Source organism: Pagrus pagrus, assembly GCF_965226575.1.
Source record: "Pagrus pagrus genome assembly, chromosome: 14".
In the NCBI taxonomy this organism is placed as follows: Eukaryota; Metazoa; Chordata; class Actinopteri; order Spariformes; family Sparidae; genus Pagrus; species Pagrus pagrus.
The window spans coordinates 25,302,128-25,317,503 of record NC_140198.1 but is presented as its reverse complement, the minus strand read 5'-3'; the positions used below and the strand labels follow the sequence as shown (position 1 = coordinate 25,317,503).

The 15,376-nt window shown below is 41.6% G+C and overlaps 1 protein-coding gene across 3 annotated transcripts; it reads right to left on the bottom strand.

Annotated features, from left to right (window-relative positions):
* Window positions 1–1,340: 1,340 nt before the first annotated feature.
* Window positions 1,341–15,132, bottom strand: LOC311268925 (glucose-6-phosphate exchanger SLC37A4-like). Of its 3 annotated transcripts, none has more exons than XM_084372889.1 (10): window positions 15,020–15,132; window positions 13,660–14,134; window positions 10,362–10,594; window positions 7,017–7,263; window positions 4,197–4,349; window positions 4,023–4,108; window positions 3,820–3,933; window positions 3,656–3,721; window positions 2,779–2,917; window positions 1,341–2,676 (listed from the first exon to the last, which is right to left on the bottom strand). In XM_084372889.1, the coding sequence occupies exons 2-10, from the start codon at window positions 13,805–13,807 to the stop codon at window positions 2,510–2,512; spliced, it is 1,353 nt and encodes a 450-aa protein (XP_084229015.1). In that variant the 5' UTR covers window positions 13,808–14,134; window positions 15,020–15,132; the 3' UTR covers window positions 1,341–2,509. The 3 variants fall into 3 exon arrangements, with proteins under 3 accessions (XP_084229015.1, XP_084229017.1, XP_084229016.1); XM_084372891.1 differs by lacking the exon at window positions 15,020–15,132 and adding an exon at window positions 14,838–14,930; XM_084372890.1 differs by lacking the exon at window positions 15,020–15,132 and adding an exon at window positions 14,725–14,781.
* Window positions 15,133–15,376: the final 244 nt, after the last annotated feature.

The window sequence follows — 15,376 nt, the reverse complement described above, 5'->3', positions numbered from 1 at the left end:
AGCTGAGGAGGGTTAGTGTGGGAAGAACATTTGGATTTTTTTCCCCAGCAAGGATTGAGGAGTTTCAGTTATCGTGCACAAATGAGTTGCAGCCTGTTTAGTACAATATTCAGTCTTTGTGTGCCTGACGGCACAGAGGGAGTTTTGTGCTAAAAAGATTGTAAGTGGAAGATACACACTTGATTTATCAGACTTCTGAAGCCTCACATCAGTTTTAACTGAACTTCAGAACATACTTTTGTACAGATTGAGGACTGTGGATTTTATCCCTAATAAAGTCATGTTTCAAGGTTTTCTGTAAGTGTTACTATAACTTTGTGGTAGTGATGTAAAGTCATTAATCTGCTTATTCAAAACAAAATACCTCATCTTAAAGAATCTGAAGTGCCCATGTATCTATAGGAGGCTATGCTCTTATGATACAATCTGATGATGCCAGATTGTCCTCCTCGATGGACACCGATGCCTCCTTCTCCCTCTTGTATTTCTGTTTCTCTTCCTTCTCCTTCCTCTCCCACTTCTCTGATGTCATGGCCCACTTCTGGACAAATCATTTGACCATTCTTACTTTCTTTCTCCTAGAGCTCCTGTATTTCTATCTCTTCATCCTAAACGAAGGAGAATTAAATCTTTACGTGGACTGCTCTGACTCCTCTCACATAAAAAGGTGGACATCTACAGGAGACGGAGACGTATCCAGTTCCAGGTCAAAGGATTCAAGAGAGACGATGTCTCCAGGTAACTGAAATCTCTCCTTCCCTCTACCACTGGGAGCCTTTCAGGTGGTAGGCAGCTCCTTGTCCTCTTCCGTACTCCTTCCAGCTTGTAGAAGGCCTTGTGTCTCCATGAGACAAAGGGCTCTCACCCTTTCGGTGCTCTCCTTCCAGATGGCAGAAGGGAAAGGTAAAGCAGCTGAAAGGAATTTTTCTCATTTTTTGTTGATTCTGGCGACCCCTGTGGACCAAAGCCTGTACGTACCACCAGACTACCGAGCAGCTTCTTTTCTCAGGCTGCGAGAATCATCAATTCATCCTCAGCACTCCACCAAAAAAAGTTGAAATGTTATGAAATGTTATGACTTATCCAACCTGGTGACAAGAATTAAGAATAACTATAATAACTGGTAAGAACTTGTCTTCTCTCTGACGGTTTTGTTTTCTTATGTGTGTCATATAGAGGCATCAGTATTAAACTGAGATGGTTTCACAACCAGTTAAAAGTTCCCTGTGGTAAGTTTAAGGACGGTTTAAGCATCTTTAGTGCAAATGTTTTTTTGGGCATTTTCAGTTTTTGTTTTTTTTCCACTTTTTTCATTTTTACAGATAAAAACAAACCAAACATAGTAGTCTTCACATTTATTAGATGTCTAACCATTTTAGGTTCATTATGCAATTCCAGTAAAATTTGCCAACATAGAACTGATTGTAGACATATTGGAGTTGTCAAAACTCACAGATTTTAGAGATGAGAAAGGTAACAGTGTAATCCAGTGTCATAATTGCTGTACACAGCTACATTGGCAGTGACAAAACCCCTGTAGCAAAGGTTTGCTGTTGACCCTTAAAAACATGTCAGATCACAAAAGCTGACGTAGCTGAAGAAGTCTGCACCAGTTATATTCTCTATCATGTACCATAGAACTGTGTATAAAAATAACATGATCTCTGATTACTACATTTCAGTGACATGATGAGCCTTTTTACATTTCTACAAACACTTGAGGTATTAGTGAAATGACTGACACATGCTACCGCATTTGTGCAAATTCCGAGACTAGTACTAGCCTAGAATATACAGGTCTATTAGTGCACATTCAATAAGTTAAATACACACTGATCAGTCACAACATTAAAGCGACGGACAGGTGAAGTGAATAACATCGATACTCGTTACAATGCAAAGTTCTGCTGTGAAACCTTTGGCCCTGGTAAAGAGATGCACTCCCCAAACAAACACTTGCAGAAGTACTCCCTCTCAAGGCAACAGCACTCCCTGCAGGTTTCCCAGCAGAACATTGCACTGTAACAAGATCATCTGTTATTCATGTCATCTGTTAGTTAATGTTGTGGCCAATCAGTGTAACTGACCTCCACTGAAGGCAACGTATGCAATGAACGCACACATTAACGTCTCTTGACAAAAATCATCCAACCTTTACATATTTTCATGTCCAGGTCCTTTTTAGCATCCAGCTGTCGTAAAAAAGCAAATTAAATGTATCAACATGAAATCAGCCTTTAGGATTATGAGGAAGCACTAAAGTGTTAGCTTGTGATGACCAGTTATCTTCTAATTTATCTCTGTGCTGGTGAATGTGTGGACAAAATCCGTATAGCATGTGACGAAAGTATGTGATGGTGAATGCCTTGCACTCAACCTGACTGGTTTTGTTTGGTCTAATTAATGTTGTAATAATGTGCAGTGTTCTGTATACAAGGGTGTCGATGGTTCACAGTCCATCTTGTCACATAACAGGACATCAACAGTTGGCTCATTTCTGGAAGATACATTAGTCCATTTTCTTGGCGATCCGTCCCATTTTGGTGCGCATGTTGCGTAGCAGGAAGAAGCCAATGGTGGCGACGCCCATTGTCACTTCGGCTATCCAGAAAGCCATGTCCCAGCTGTGTTTTTTGGCAATAGTGCTGAAGGGAAGACCAGCCATAAAAGCCCCCACTGTAACAAAAGTAAGTGTGTTTAGCCACATGAATGAGTCAACACTGAAATTCTACAGTGACTGATGCATGTTTCTGCTGGTCATGTGAATGTGCAGCTTACCATTAGCCATCAGGGCTACAACAGCATGAGACGTTCCACAGAAATTTGAAGGAGCACTTTCACTGGCTATCACCCCAAACAAGGAAATTGGTCCGTAAGAAGAAAATCCAAACATAGCACCGAGGAAGAGGATCCAGATCTGTGCATGACAAGATGAAAATGTGAAACAGGGTTCTAAGCCTTTCTAACTTTCAGTACAGTAGTTTTTCAACCCGACCTCATCAGAGGAGGTAACCGTTCCACCTGATGTCTAATCTGCAGTGTTCTGGTAACGGTCTGCCATGGAAGGCCATGGGAGGGGACAAGAGGGAGTGAGCCTTGACATAGGCTGGAAAGACAACCCATGACCAAATTATCATATTTTTAAAAGGATATTCAGGATACAGTCATTTCATTCATGCGACATCAGACATGTAACATGGACTGACCCACATTCATATGAGCCAGCTGTCATTCTGTTCTGTTAGAGGAAAAACATAACTGATTCATTTTATAAGAACCCAATTATATTTGAGATTTACTTTTTTTAAGTTTCTCAAGCACCTTAAAAGAGACCTATTACACTTTGTTTTTTTCCTTTCCTTCAGTATTTTATATTATGTGTTCTTATGCATGAAAAAGATCTTGACAGTTAAAAAGCCTAAAGTCTGCGTCAACTCTCTCCCACAGAAAACACTGCTCCTGAAACGCCTCGTCAGTAGTCCCGGCCTTGATTCTGTGACTTTGGGTCCAGTCCTGGTCACAATGTATTTAAAATGTATTGGGTGCACCTAATTATGTGCTGGTGCATCTACAAAAAAAAGTTAAGCGCACCAGAGCAATCAGTGTATGAAGTTAGTCTAGAAACCTGCCATGAACATGAAATGTGTGAGTATACCTCTTTTTCTGACACGCCAGTGAGGACAGAGACAGGATGAAGGACCTGGACCCAAAGAGGAGCCTCCTGAAGAGAGAAAAAAGCTCTCATGATATCTCCAATACTGGCGACATGTACATTTCAAGCATTTTACACAGTAATGACAGAAATTAAACTGAAATTACCACTGGGATTTCAGGTGTGATGGTGACTCTGAAGAGGTACATGGACACATACATTCCGGCCATCATGAGAATGAGCAGACCATGGCGAGGGTTGCCGTGGGTGCCCAATCCTTTCTGGAGGAAGTCAAAGAGAAGATGTTTTTAATACTAACCTCTAATAATCCAAGTCATTTATGCTTAATTGGTCTCTTTGTGTTACTCACCCGAGCTACAGCTCTGTCAGTGATGAAGCCTGATGCGAGACTGCCCACGAAACCTCCAACCTCCAAGGCACTCATGTAGGTACTACCTGTACAACACAGCTGTTGTGAGCACCCCCGACCAGTCAGATTAAGTGAAAATGAGTGTGAGGTAATGGACATTATTAAAATACATACCCATGAGAACAGTCTGGCCTTTCTCCTGCATGAGGAACAGCTGTCCCCAGTCAGTGGCAGCCGTCTTCACCCCAAACACCACCAGGTAGCCCAGAGACAGCACCCACAGGAAAGGAGAGAGGAGGAACTCACTCAGGGTGCTCTCACTGTTGCCTGAGGAGAATAAGTACAACAGAGATATAATACAGGGAGACATCAGCAATGAGTCAATGTAAATACATGAGTGCACTAGTATGAATGGGTAATCAAACTATTTTAATTGCCTATTCTATACAGCATGTCAATCACATGGTGTCCCATCTAACCAGTAATATCTGGTCATGGTATATGACTATTTATACTACATATACTAGACACTAGACAGTCACAAAGTTTTGTTAAAAATCCACACTGCCATCTTCTGGTGACGGCAGTCTACAGACTGAAGTTTAAAAAGAGTTGTTTGTCACATACTCATATTTACTATGTATGCAGTAAAATGCAGCGTGGCATACTTTAGAGAATGAGAACTCAAGTCTTCAGGTCCATTTGCCAAATTCAACAGAATCACAGGTCGAGGAAGGATGGATTTAGGAACTGACATTTAAGTTCCAAAAACCTCACAACTATGTGCACAACACGCAGACAGAGACAGCGATCCAAGAGTTCATGAAACAATGTTGATTCCTTGATTTTATATTTATTCTGCTGGTAGCTTCATGTGACAACTTCAGCTGGTGGAGTTTTCCAGCTCTTTACTGTACAAAAACTTTGAAAATGGGCACCTGTAATGCCACAGTAGTGTTTAACACACTTCAAATTGACCACAGTTTGACTGCAAATTAAACAAATTGGTCTCTTGCTTTCCCAGGGTAAAATGAACATGTATTTTTCTGTTCACTCGTGCTTAAACAACTTTCTAAACCTTTATTTGCATCTGCTAGGTTTGACAAGCCTTTTTTCACGCTAGCCTCTACCTCTCATACCATCCTTGCTAACTCTAGCTTTGAGAAGCTAAAGGGTGTGTTAAAGGTGATATGATAGCAGTGTGTCTCTCAATGATCTGATCAGGTGCATTAAAATATTGATTTAGGTCCAAATTAAAGTTGACTTTTGGTCCATATCCAGCCAAGAGTCTGGCAGAGTGTGTGGTCCCTATGTGCTTAAAGAAATACAAAAATAATATAAGAAGTATAAGGATATAAATAGATATAAATAGATATAAATATATATATATATATATATATATATACACACATTTGTGTAATATTAGTATAAAAATGGTTGAGTGTAATTTCCATTACAGTAAAAATATCAAATGTGCATATGTATCAATTGTAGGCAGATTTTAGAATAAAAGAAGACTGTACATGGTCGGGGAAAGATGCTCTGGACATAATTCTTCATCATGGTGGTTTGAGGGGAGAAGCCTTTTCTGAGTCTCTCTGTGCTTGACTAGGCAAATGCCTCAACAGCCACGAGGGTAGAAACAGGAATAGTCAACAATCAGACGTAATTACTGTTAAAAGTGGTGTGGTTAGCTCCGGGCTGTAGTTTAAAGTAGAGTTTACAATTTAACAGCAGCAAGGACATGTCTGTGAAGTTCTTCAACACATTTTTGCAATAAAAAAAGTTGGTATCCTAAAGAATAGCTTTAGAGGGACAAATTAACACATGACATTTTAGGAATTCATCATAAAACTGCGACCACATATTTGATTGTATGTGGTGGCTGTATGGTATGTGGCTGCAACATTAAAAAGACTGGGAAAAATACATTTGACATGTATAATGTACTAATGTATGTTTGGGAAACACAACTGAAGTCCAGTCCTGTATAAAGATGACCTTTATCTAAGCTGTATTTTTCTGATATGCTTACATTCTGTAAGATCGGCCCAATCCGAGTATAAAAAATATATTTTTACCACTTAGTTAACACAAAGTATGAACACTAATATGTATTCCAGGCTATCTTAATCCCGCATGCTACTGTCTCTGTCCCAATACCCACACAGTCAGCTGTACAACACCAGTCCAGTTGTTGGATGAAGAAGCGCACGACATGCTGGATTCTGCCTGGATATTAATATTCATTGTTCATAGTGTCACTGCATAGTGTTTCATGTTCAAACACTGTGCAGTTAAGAGTAAATATTAAGCATAGGGATGCAATTAACTATAACTTGAATGAGAGGCAGAAAATATTCACATTGAGAAGCTGGAACCAGAGTGCTGGTTTGAATGTTGCCATTTTTGCTTGGACCCCAGCGCTATTAGAAAAGTTGCTAATTAGTTTTCTGTCTATCGTCTACCTGATTAATGGATTAATCATTTCAGCTCTGATCAAAAAGCATTTCCTTTTATCAATGATACTAGACAGAAACTGTTAAAGATAACTGTTTTGTGTCTCTCTTGTACATTAGGCCAACCTGCTCCTGGATAACCAATGTTGATTGTATGAGACGACTCCCAGATCCTGACTGGGTGTTTGATTTTCATCATTCATCTGATTGTAACTCTAACGCTGTAACAGTCAATTCTTATTATTTGTTGATTTTGTGAGAACTAAAAAAAAAAAAACAAGCTCCATTCAGCCATGTATCTGTGGGATATCCTCTTTAATCAAGTGTGTCCCAGTGAGCTGTGAGAAACCTCCAAACACTGCAGTCTGAACAAGTACCTGGATACTGGTGCAGTAACCAGAACTTCATCGTTCAACTTGGCACCTGTGGGTTTGAGTGTTGGAAGAGACCCACTGCTGGGATGCTACAACCAAAATGGAGCTAACTTGGCACCATGTGATTGACATGCTTTGAAGTAACCATCTTCTTTACTTACCTCCTTTCGCCCCCTTCTTGGCTGCAGCCTCAATGCTGGGCAGGCCCACATCCTTTGGCTCGTTCTTTACAAACACCAGACATACAAATGAGAAGGAAGCACAAAAGATGCCCGACATGGTCATGATAGTCCTCCAGTCGTAATACTGCAGGAGCACTGTGACCAGGATTGGACCCAGACTCCCGGCCAGGTTCATACTGCAGGACAGCACAGACCACCATGTTCCAAACTGGGAGGGCTCGAACCACTGATGAAGAAGAGACACAGGAGAAGACAAAGCACAGAGGAGACAACATTTACAAACTCATATAATGCAGGTAAATATAAAGAATGCATACTTAAAGTTGCACTATGCAACTTTTTTACAAGCCTGTATACAAGAACAAACAGACTTGTAGTTTGAGTTATGGTTGGGTGAGAACAAAAACAACACGCTGACCATCTGGAAGTCCTATGTTCAAGAATATACCCAAAATAGATACCAAAAAATGACATAGTGTACGGTTAGTCCACTTTTCTGGAGCAACGAACAGGCCAAGGTCAAAAACATGCTGCTTCACTTTAAGAGGCGATTTAGGGAGGGACAAACTAGCAGAAACATTACGACAGTCCGACCTAATAATAAACAGACTTCTGCATTTACAGCACATTCTTTTTCCAAAGTGCAACACTGTTCAGATTCTTCTCTTGTTTTACTGCTTCCGCAGAAATGGCACCAGCACCACACGCCCTCATGCTGTAATACAGCCGAGTGTTGCCAGAAGCATTCCTAACACAGCGCAACAGAATGACCAGTAACGTGATAATCCACTGGGCAAACACTTAAGGCTGCCCTCAGGCTGATTTAAAACCATGTTGATCCACAGTGTGTGGATGTTGACTCAGCTGGGGGACAGGAGCTCTACAGTTGGAGCAAAATGGTGCAGACTTGGAGATTTTAAAGATGTTTGCTCTCACTGGAGAAGGAAGACACCTTTGGTCCAAGTTGTACTTCTTTTGGAACGTTCTGCTGAGGATCTTCTATAAATACATTCTCCTGTAATCTGATCCCCTTCAGCATGCTGAACAACTGCCAAAGCCTATTTATTCCCAACCTTTGAACACTGCTACTTCTCAGGCAGCTTCTCTCAAGCCTTAAGTTGTTTCTGAGGACAGATGAAGATATAGCATGTTTGATCTCCAGTCTATTCTCTGTGTACACCAAAGAAATGACAGTTTAAATATGCTGACGACATATGTCAGCTTAGTAGAGAGGATCCTTGTTTTAAATGTCTTTGTCTAGTAGGGGCAATGATTTTATTAGACAAGAACAAGCAGAGTAGGATTGTAAAAGGGTAACTCCACCCATTTTACAAATTAAAATGTGTTTCATGGTCTTGGGGAATACTACAGCATATGTGGAAAAAGTAGTGTAAAGCTTTAAATAAATTACCTCCAGTGCTATCACTCATTTGTCATGACATTTTTCTGTCTTTTCAAAAACTGGAGCCTACATTGCCAATAAAGCAATTTAGACACTGAGTGACATCACTGGAGATAATTTATCGGATTATATGCAGCTTCTTCTGGAAACATAAAAGGCTTTGTATTATTTTCTCCACGTGCAGTAGCACAAAACAGCAGGGAAGATAGTAGGCCGCCAACAAAAGCCATTAGATGATCTTTGCAGCACAGCTGTACACAGGAAAGACCTGTTGATCCCTCCACCCTGAGTTTCAGTTGCTCCCCTCAAGGCTGCACTATAAAATAAATATGCCGAGCAAAGAGAAAAATCTACAAGAGCTTTTCTACTGCTAAATACATATTATGTGTCAACAAACAACAGTAAACTTAAAGACCCCCTCCAGTCAAAAAATGTGTTTTTTCCTCCTGTTCCAACAGGATGTTTGAGCTTCACTGTGTAAAAGTACATATGTGTAGAGTTTGACACCAGAGGCCAAGTGTACAACAAGCATACAAGCATTATTTGTGACTAGGGGTGGGCGTTATGGGCAAAAAATAATAATATAATAATAATAATAATAATAATAAAAATTCAAGAATATTTGTGTCCAGACCGATCCACTGAAAACAACTGGAAAAAAAAAACGGAGAAGAAGAGACGGAGCATGCCCAAAAGCTTGCGCGCTGTAAACAAACAGACAGCAGACGGAGAAACCGAACACAACAAGAAGAAGACGAAAATGGCTAGTGCAAGGAAACCAGAATCATTTGTGCGGACCGATTATGAGGTCGAACTGCTGCTGCGACTCACACTCGACTACAAGGCGAGTAAGTTGCAAGAAACAGGAACACAAGGCGTGTAGTCCACCATTATTGTTGTTGTTGTTGTTGTTGTTGTTATGAGACATTGCGGGGTTCAGAGGTCGAAGGCAAGAGGTCGAGGGGTGGGGCGAACCCTGCCATGCTGTAGAGAACTTTGCTGCACCGTGTATTAAGTGGATGCGAGGAGTTTCCGCGTGCGTTTTAATATTTTTGGCAAAGTAATTTAAATACGCGATGATGGAAATTTGCACATCCTCAAAACAACAATGACGATATTATCGCAAACACCAGACTTGAAAATTGACTTTCCATATCACAATTATTTTCATAATCATAGATTAAGGATATTCAACAACGGAAAGAAGAGATGTAATTTTGAGGACTTTAATTAGATAATGGAACTTTCTGTGGAAAAAAGTTGTCAGAAACAAATGATTAAGTATAGTGATTTAAATACGTCATAAAACTTGTCTTGAGGGGATCTTTACATATGAGCATCTAGGCTGTAAAGCCTGGGCATGAATGCACTGACTGTTGTAGTGTGAGAGACATTAGTTCTGTTTTTATGTTGTGGACATGAGATGAGACCGAGTTTTTTTCTATTTTATGCCATAGACTTGTAGAATGCTTTAGGTTTTGTTCAAACAGCATTTACTCCCAAAGTCTTGCCTATAATGCATACCATTCAGCAGACTTTAATGATCTGAAAGCTATCTGTGAGGCTGTGCAGATAGTTACTGTCATTTCTCAAACTGCTGTGACTGCCAATATAATCAATTCAGACTTGGACAAGCAGACAAACCAGGCAGTGCTACCTCTGGCCCAAAGGTCAGTATGGTCTGACAGCAATGAACAGGATTTCTCCAAACACTTCCAACAACCAACCGCTCTCCCAAACAGTAAAGACAACATGTCTGGCAGCAGGTGGCTCTCACTCTGGGGGTTACACCCTTTCACTTGCTGCCAAGAATCATCACAGGTGTCATGGATAGCTTGAATGTTGAGAGAGGGACTTCCTTTGGCTCTGAACATTACAAATACACTCAATAAGAGATCTGTGTAGCATGCGGTGGCTATTACCTTGCGCAGCACCTTCCCACATGGGGGCCAGCCACAGCCTTGTCCCAAGCCATTGACGAACCAGAGCAGTGAGAACATGGACACAGTGGAGGACCAGGAGAAGGCTATGTTGATGCCCCCCACCAAAAAGAGGCCAATGGAGAAAAGCCAGCGGGCGCTGATCCGATCCGACAGCACGCCGCTGATGAACTTACTGATGGCGTAGGCCATGGTCTGGCTGCTGGTGATCATACCTGCACAGACACCAGGAGTTACTACTGAAGCAATTCATGTCATTTCATGCAAGTCATCTCACTGCTAAGACAATTACATCAGAAATTTACAGTACCCAAAGGACAAATTCTACTGACATTGGTGATCCCCTGACCTTTCCGATAACCCCACTATGAGATTGACATCCGTGATTAAAGGTCCAGTGTGTAGGATGTAGTGGCATTTGAGGTTGCATTTTGCAACCAACTGATCACTCTCCCCTATGGTATGCACTGAATACATGACAGGCCCTCTCTCAAGCCAGTGCTGGGTTTGTCTGCTCTGGTCTACGGTAGAAACACTTCTGTAGATGTAAAAGACTCTTTTCAAGGTAATGAAAACACAACATTTCTTAGTTTCAGGTCATCATATGCCAATGAAAACAGATTTATGATTTTTATATTAAATTTTTTCACCAATAGATTCCCCTAAATTCTACACATTGGACCTTTAAGAGTGAATTAGCTCAACTATCTGATGGATTGTCAAGAAATTTGTTTCAGACATTAAAGCAACACTAGGTAGTTTTTCAACCTTAAAATAATGTTTCTAAACTCAGTTAAGTGGTAGAAAACGGTTAATAGGATGAATGGTGACGTCTCTGCAGCCTGAGGGGGGGTCGCGCCAGCAGCAACTGCACTGTGTAACTTCCCAGAGCGGGTCGGAACATATCTGAGGTAAAGGCATCTAGTGCCACCTGCTTTACTGCATACGTCACATGTTTATTCGTCAGTGGATTTAGCCAGCAGCTACTTGGATTTTTTGTAAACCAACGCCATGGCCGAGCCAGTTAAAAAAGCCAAGAAGGTATTGTCTGAGGAGGCGAAGAAAAGAAAAAGAGAAAGTGATAGAACAGAGCCCCCCGGACACAGACAAATATTGGACCAGCTTACACTCAGTGGCGCGAGCTGAGTAAGAAATGGGTTTCAAGACTGATGGCGACCTAGCCTTGATGCCGACTTTTACTTTGAGTTGATTTGTTGTTATGTGGTGTTCATTGGCGCTCTATTTGTCCACAGTTTATAACCGTAATAAAGCCGGGAGATAATCTAATGCTGTCCGTTTCGACAGCTTGCACGTTTTCATGTAGTGACTGTAAACGATGACTAACTTACTAAAACACTATGAACGTCTTGTCTCGAAAAGTTGCAGATTCCTTAGTTCATGCAGATAATCAACGTAATTGTTGAACAGTGTGGTCGGGAGGTAACGTTAGGCTATTGTTGTTATCGGTAACGTTAGCATGCTACTTACTGTTGTCGTACCGAGTTGGTTGTAGTTATTACACCAAACACAACGTCAACTTGCGATTGTATTTAGTAACTCCCGAAAACATAGTTATATTTTCAGACGTTACTAAACACGTTCACGCCCAAGCGTCGTGTTTTGGAAGTAACTTAGTCGGTGCAATCACTATAACCAACGCGGTATGAGAGTAATTCTAGCATGCTAATGTGCTGTGCAGCCTATATGCTAACAAACTACCAACTGCTATCTCTGAATCTAGCTTATTGTTGGCACTCAAGTTTTTTTTTTTTTTTTCCAGACGATTTCGTGATTCGCCGGCTCCGTCAACAAATTCACGTGTATTCATTTTCCCCAGGGATGCTCATACAGCGACAGTATTTACAACACTGGTAACAGATAATTGCGCTTCTCAACCAGCTGGTGGTAGTAATGAGTCCAAACTATCTAGTGTTGCTTTAATGTCTTCCACAAAATGAATTGTAATACCTTTAGTGATCCCCTGACTTTTCATCTAGCGCCATCATCAGGTCAACATTCTAAATCATCAGATACTGTTATTTTACAAAATACCTACAAAACTAATGACATTCTTAATATCCTCAGCTGAACTTTGCAAACTAGGAAACGTTAGCATTATCATTGTGAGTGTCACTGCTGATGTTAGCATTTAGCTCAAAGCACCACTGTGCCAAAGTAGTTTAATGCAGCAGCCCAGCAGTGTGCTCTTTAATGGTGGATTGCATCTAGTCTAATATTCAGTACACCCTCCACAGTTCATCAGTTCTGTTGAGCTATTTATAAGCATTACAGCTATTCATTGAGGTTAAGTGTGGTGCTAGAGACCTCTTTCATAGATGGGGGTGAGAACAGATACTTCACTTTGCAAAATGCTGTATTAGACAGTAATACATTTCATGTGCAGTTGGAGAAAGGGGGTGGGGTGGGTGAAGCAGGGTAATAGTGAAGCTGACAATTCAGCAGATTTATCTGTATCCAGCTGTTTGCAGTTTGCTACAATGTATGTTACTACAATTACACTGTGTATGTTTGGCAACTAAATAAGCAAGATTTGGGAATTATTGCGCAATGTTTATACTGAACAATAACACCATTACGAACCTAATCATTGCTTAAGAAGTTCACCCAAAAATTAAAATTCAGTCATTATCTACTCCCTCTCCTGCTGATATAAAGTCAGCTGAACTAGTTCACAAAACATTTCTGGAGCGTCACAGCAAAACTGTTGCAGCATTCTCCTAAACAACTGAAGCAGATGGGGACTTGTTTCAAGACGCAAAAAAAATCAACTATAAAAAACAGATAATAGCTTCATACAGGTCGTCCAGCGTAGCCCAAGTCTCTGGAATGTTGACACTCTTTAAAAGCTGCAATCTTCTCTGTAGCTGCTACACTTAAAGTGTTAGCACGCACCTCGTCTGCAGTCTGTGCATAACCTCGACTGCACGTTGAGGGTGTAATTAACGTCTTTTCAAATCAATTTGGGACCTCAAGGCTTCCAGAGACTTTGATTACACAGGACAAGCTGTATGGAGCCATTTAAGTTTTTTTTCAGCTGTTTTTCCCCATCTATTTCAGTTACTTAGGAGAATACTGCAATGCCGTTTTGCTGTGAAGCTCTAGAAAAGTTTTGCGGACTACAAAACTTCATCCAACTTTCCGTCTGCACAGGGGTTCAAAGATGATGACTGAATTTTCATTTTTTGGGTGAACTTGTCCTTTAATGAAATATTGCTCAAACCAGACAAAAGAAAATTCTCCATTAATGCTACTGTCTTACCCAAGTCATCCTTGTCCAGTTCAATCTCCTCCATCACAGAGGGCATGACGAAGGAGAAGGTCTTCCTGTTAAAGAAGTACAGCGAGTAGCCAATGAACATGCTGAAGAAGATGGCTGCACGATAGTAGCCGTAGCCTGTGGCCCCCATGATTACACTGAACAAAAACGGACACAGACGAGGAAAAACAAAAAAAAGTCTTTTCTTCAGTGGAGTCTTGTATTTGGGTCCTCTGGCATCTAGATTACAGCCAATCAAGCTGAGAGCTGTGTTGTTAACAGAAGCCGGTGTGGGACTGTCACCAACGCCATCAACTACTTGTTTGCACCAAGATAGTGGACATAAGAAACAAGACGCGGCACTGGCTGAAAGGAGAAGCCGTCCTCACAGTGCTCCTCTTGCAGGCTCCTGGTTCTGTCTATCTGTGAGGCTGCTGCTTGTAGAAGCCTGGGCAGAGGAGTGAAACCTTACACCGGCCTGAAAATGAACACAACATGACAAAATGAGACTTGAGATAGAAGTAATTGCCGCTGGTTATTCTTGGACTGCAGCTATTACCACTTTAAGGACAACTTAAGGACAGTTAGTTTGAATGAGCTTAATGGGCAGGGACAAGATCATTTAATGTTTTTCTGTTCAGACACACCACTTATCAAGTGCTTTACAGAGAGACGTGATGAAATGAAAGGGTTTAATGTTGTATGTAACTTAAGTCTTTATAATTTACACATTACGAACTTTCTTCTCATGGAGCTGCCTTTTTAAAAAAAAGTTAAAGACCCTGTGAATGGTTAGGAGGTTGTCCTTGACAAAGTGAATTTATTGACCTGCAGCTCAGCTTATCCAGTAGCTGGTCATTTAATATCAAAGTTGTCCCTTTAACTGGCTTGTTTGTCTGCAGTCAGCTACCCAAGAAATATCCTGTGTCACACAGTGGGCACCTTACATGACCGCTAACCTTTAGTATCCTTTCATAAGCCACAAACATTGATGCTGCGTTCGTGTTAACGTTAGCTTTTTAACGATATGATATCCTAGCTTGACCGTTTGAAACCGCTCCAACTCACCGAGCTGCCACTTGGACAGAGGCTGTGACAGACAGTGTATACAACGACACTACAGATGAAACATGGACTTAAACAATCACGAAGCAGAAGCATTCTTGCTAACTTTAGGATACCCTTGTACTCGTGGCGGACTGATTTGTGGGGCGGTGCGCGGGACGTTATTTCACTGTTCCTCCGGCCTATTTCACCAAACAGCCGACAGAAAGCAGGACGCGGCGATGCTCTGTCGTCTCACACGCCGCCCTTTACCCTCTCACTCCTACACTGACTGAGGAATGCCCGTAAAGCTGGTTACCTTTCATTCGCGACCCTCTCGCTGATCCCATCCATGCAGCAGCAGGGCGACGCGCGTTCATGAATCTGCAGCTCCTGAGCGCGTCCCCGCGACTGAGGAGAGCCCATGAGCCGCCGCGGCAGAAACACACTCGTCCTTTTCACACAGAGGCTCCGCGTTAACGGCGCAGCGAAGGCTCGACATTGCCCCGCTTTTGTTTGTTCACACCGAACCGAGCAGCTCCGACGTAAAGCCGCACCAGTGTGAATGGGGCTACTGTCTGCTGCGGGCCACAGCTTCAGTCACTGCACCACGAGTCCAGAATGCATCCCAAACAACTACCGAGTCATGTGCTCAGTGTGATAGCAGATCAATTCT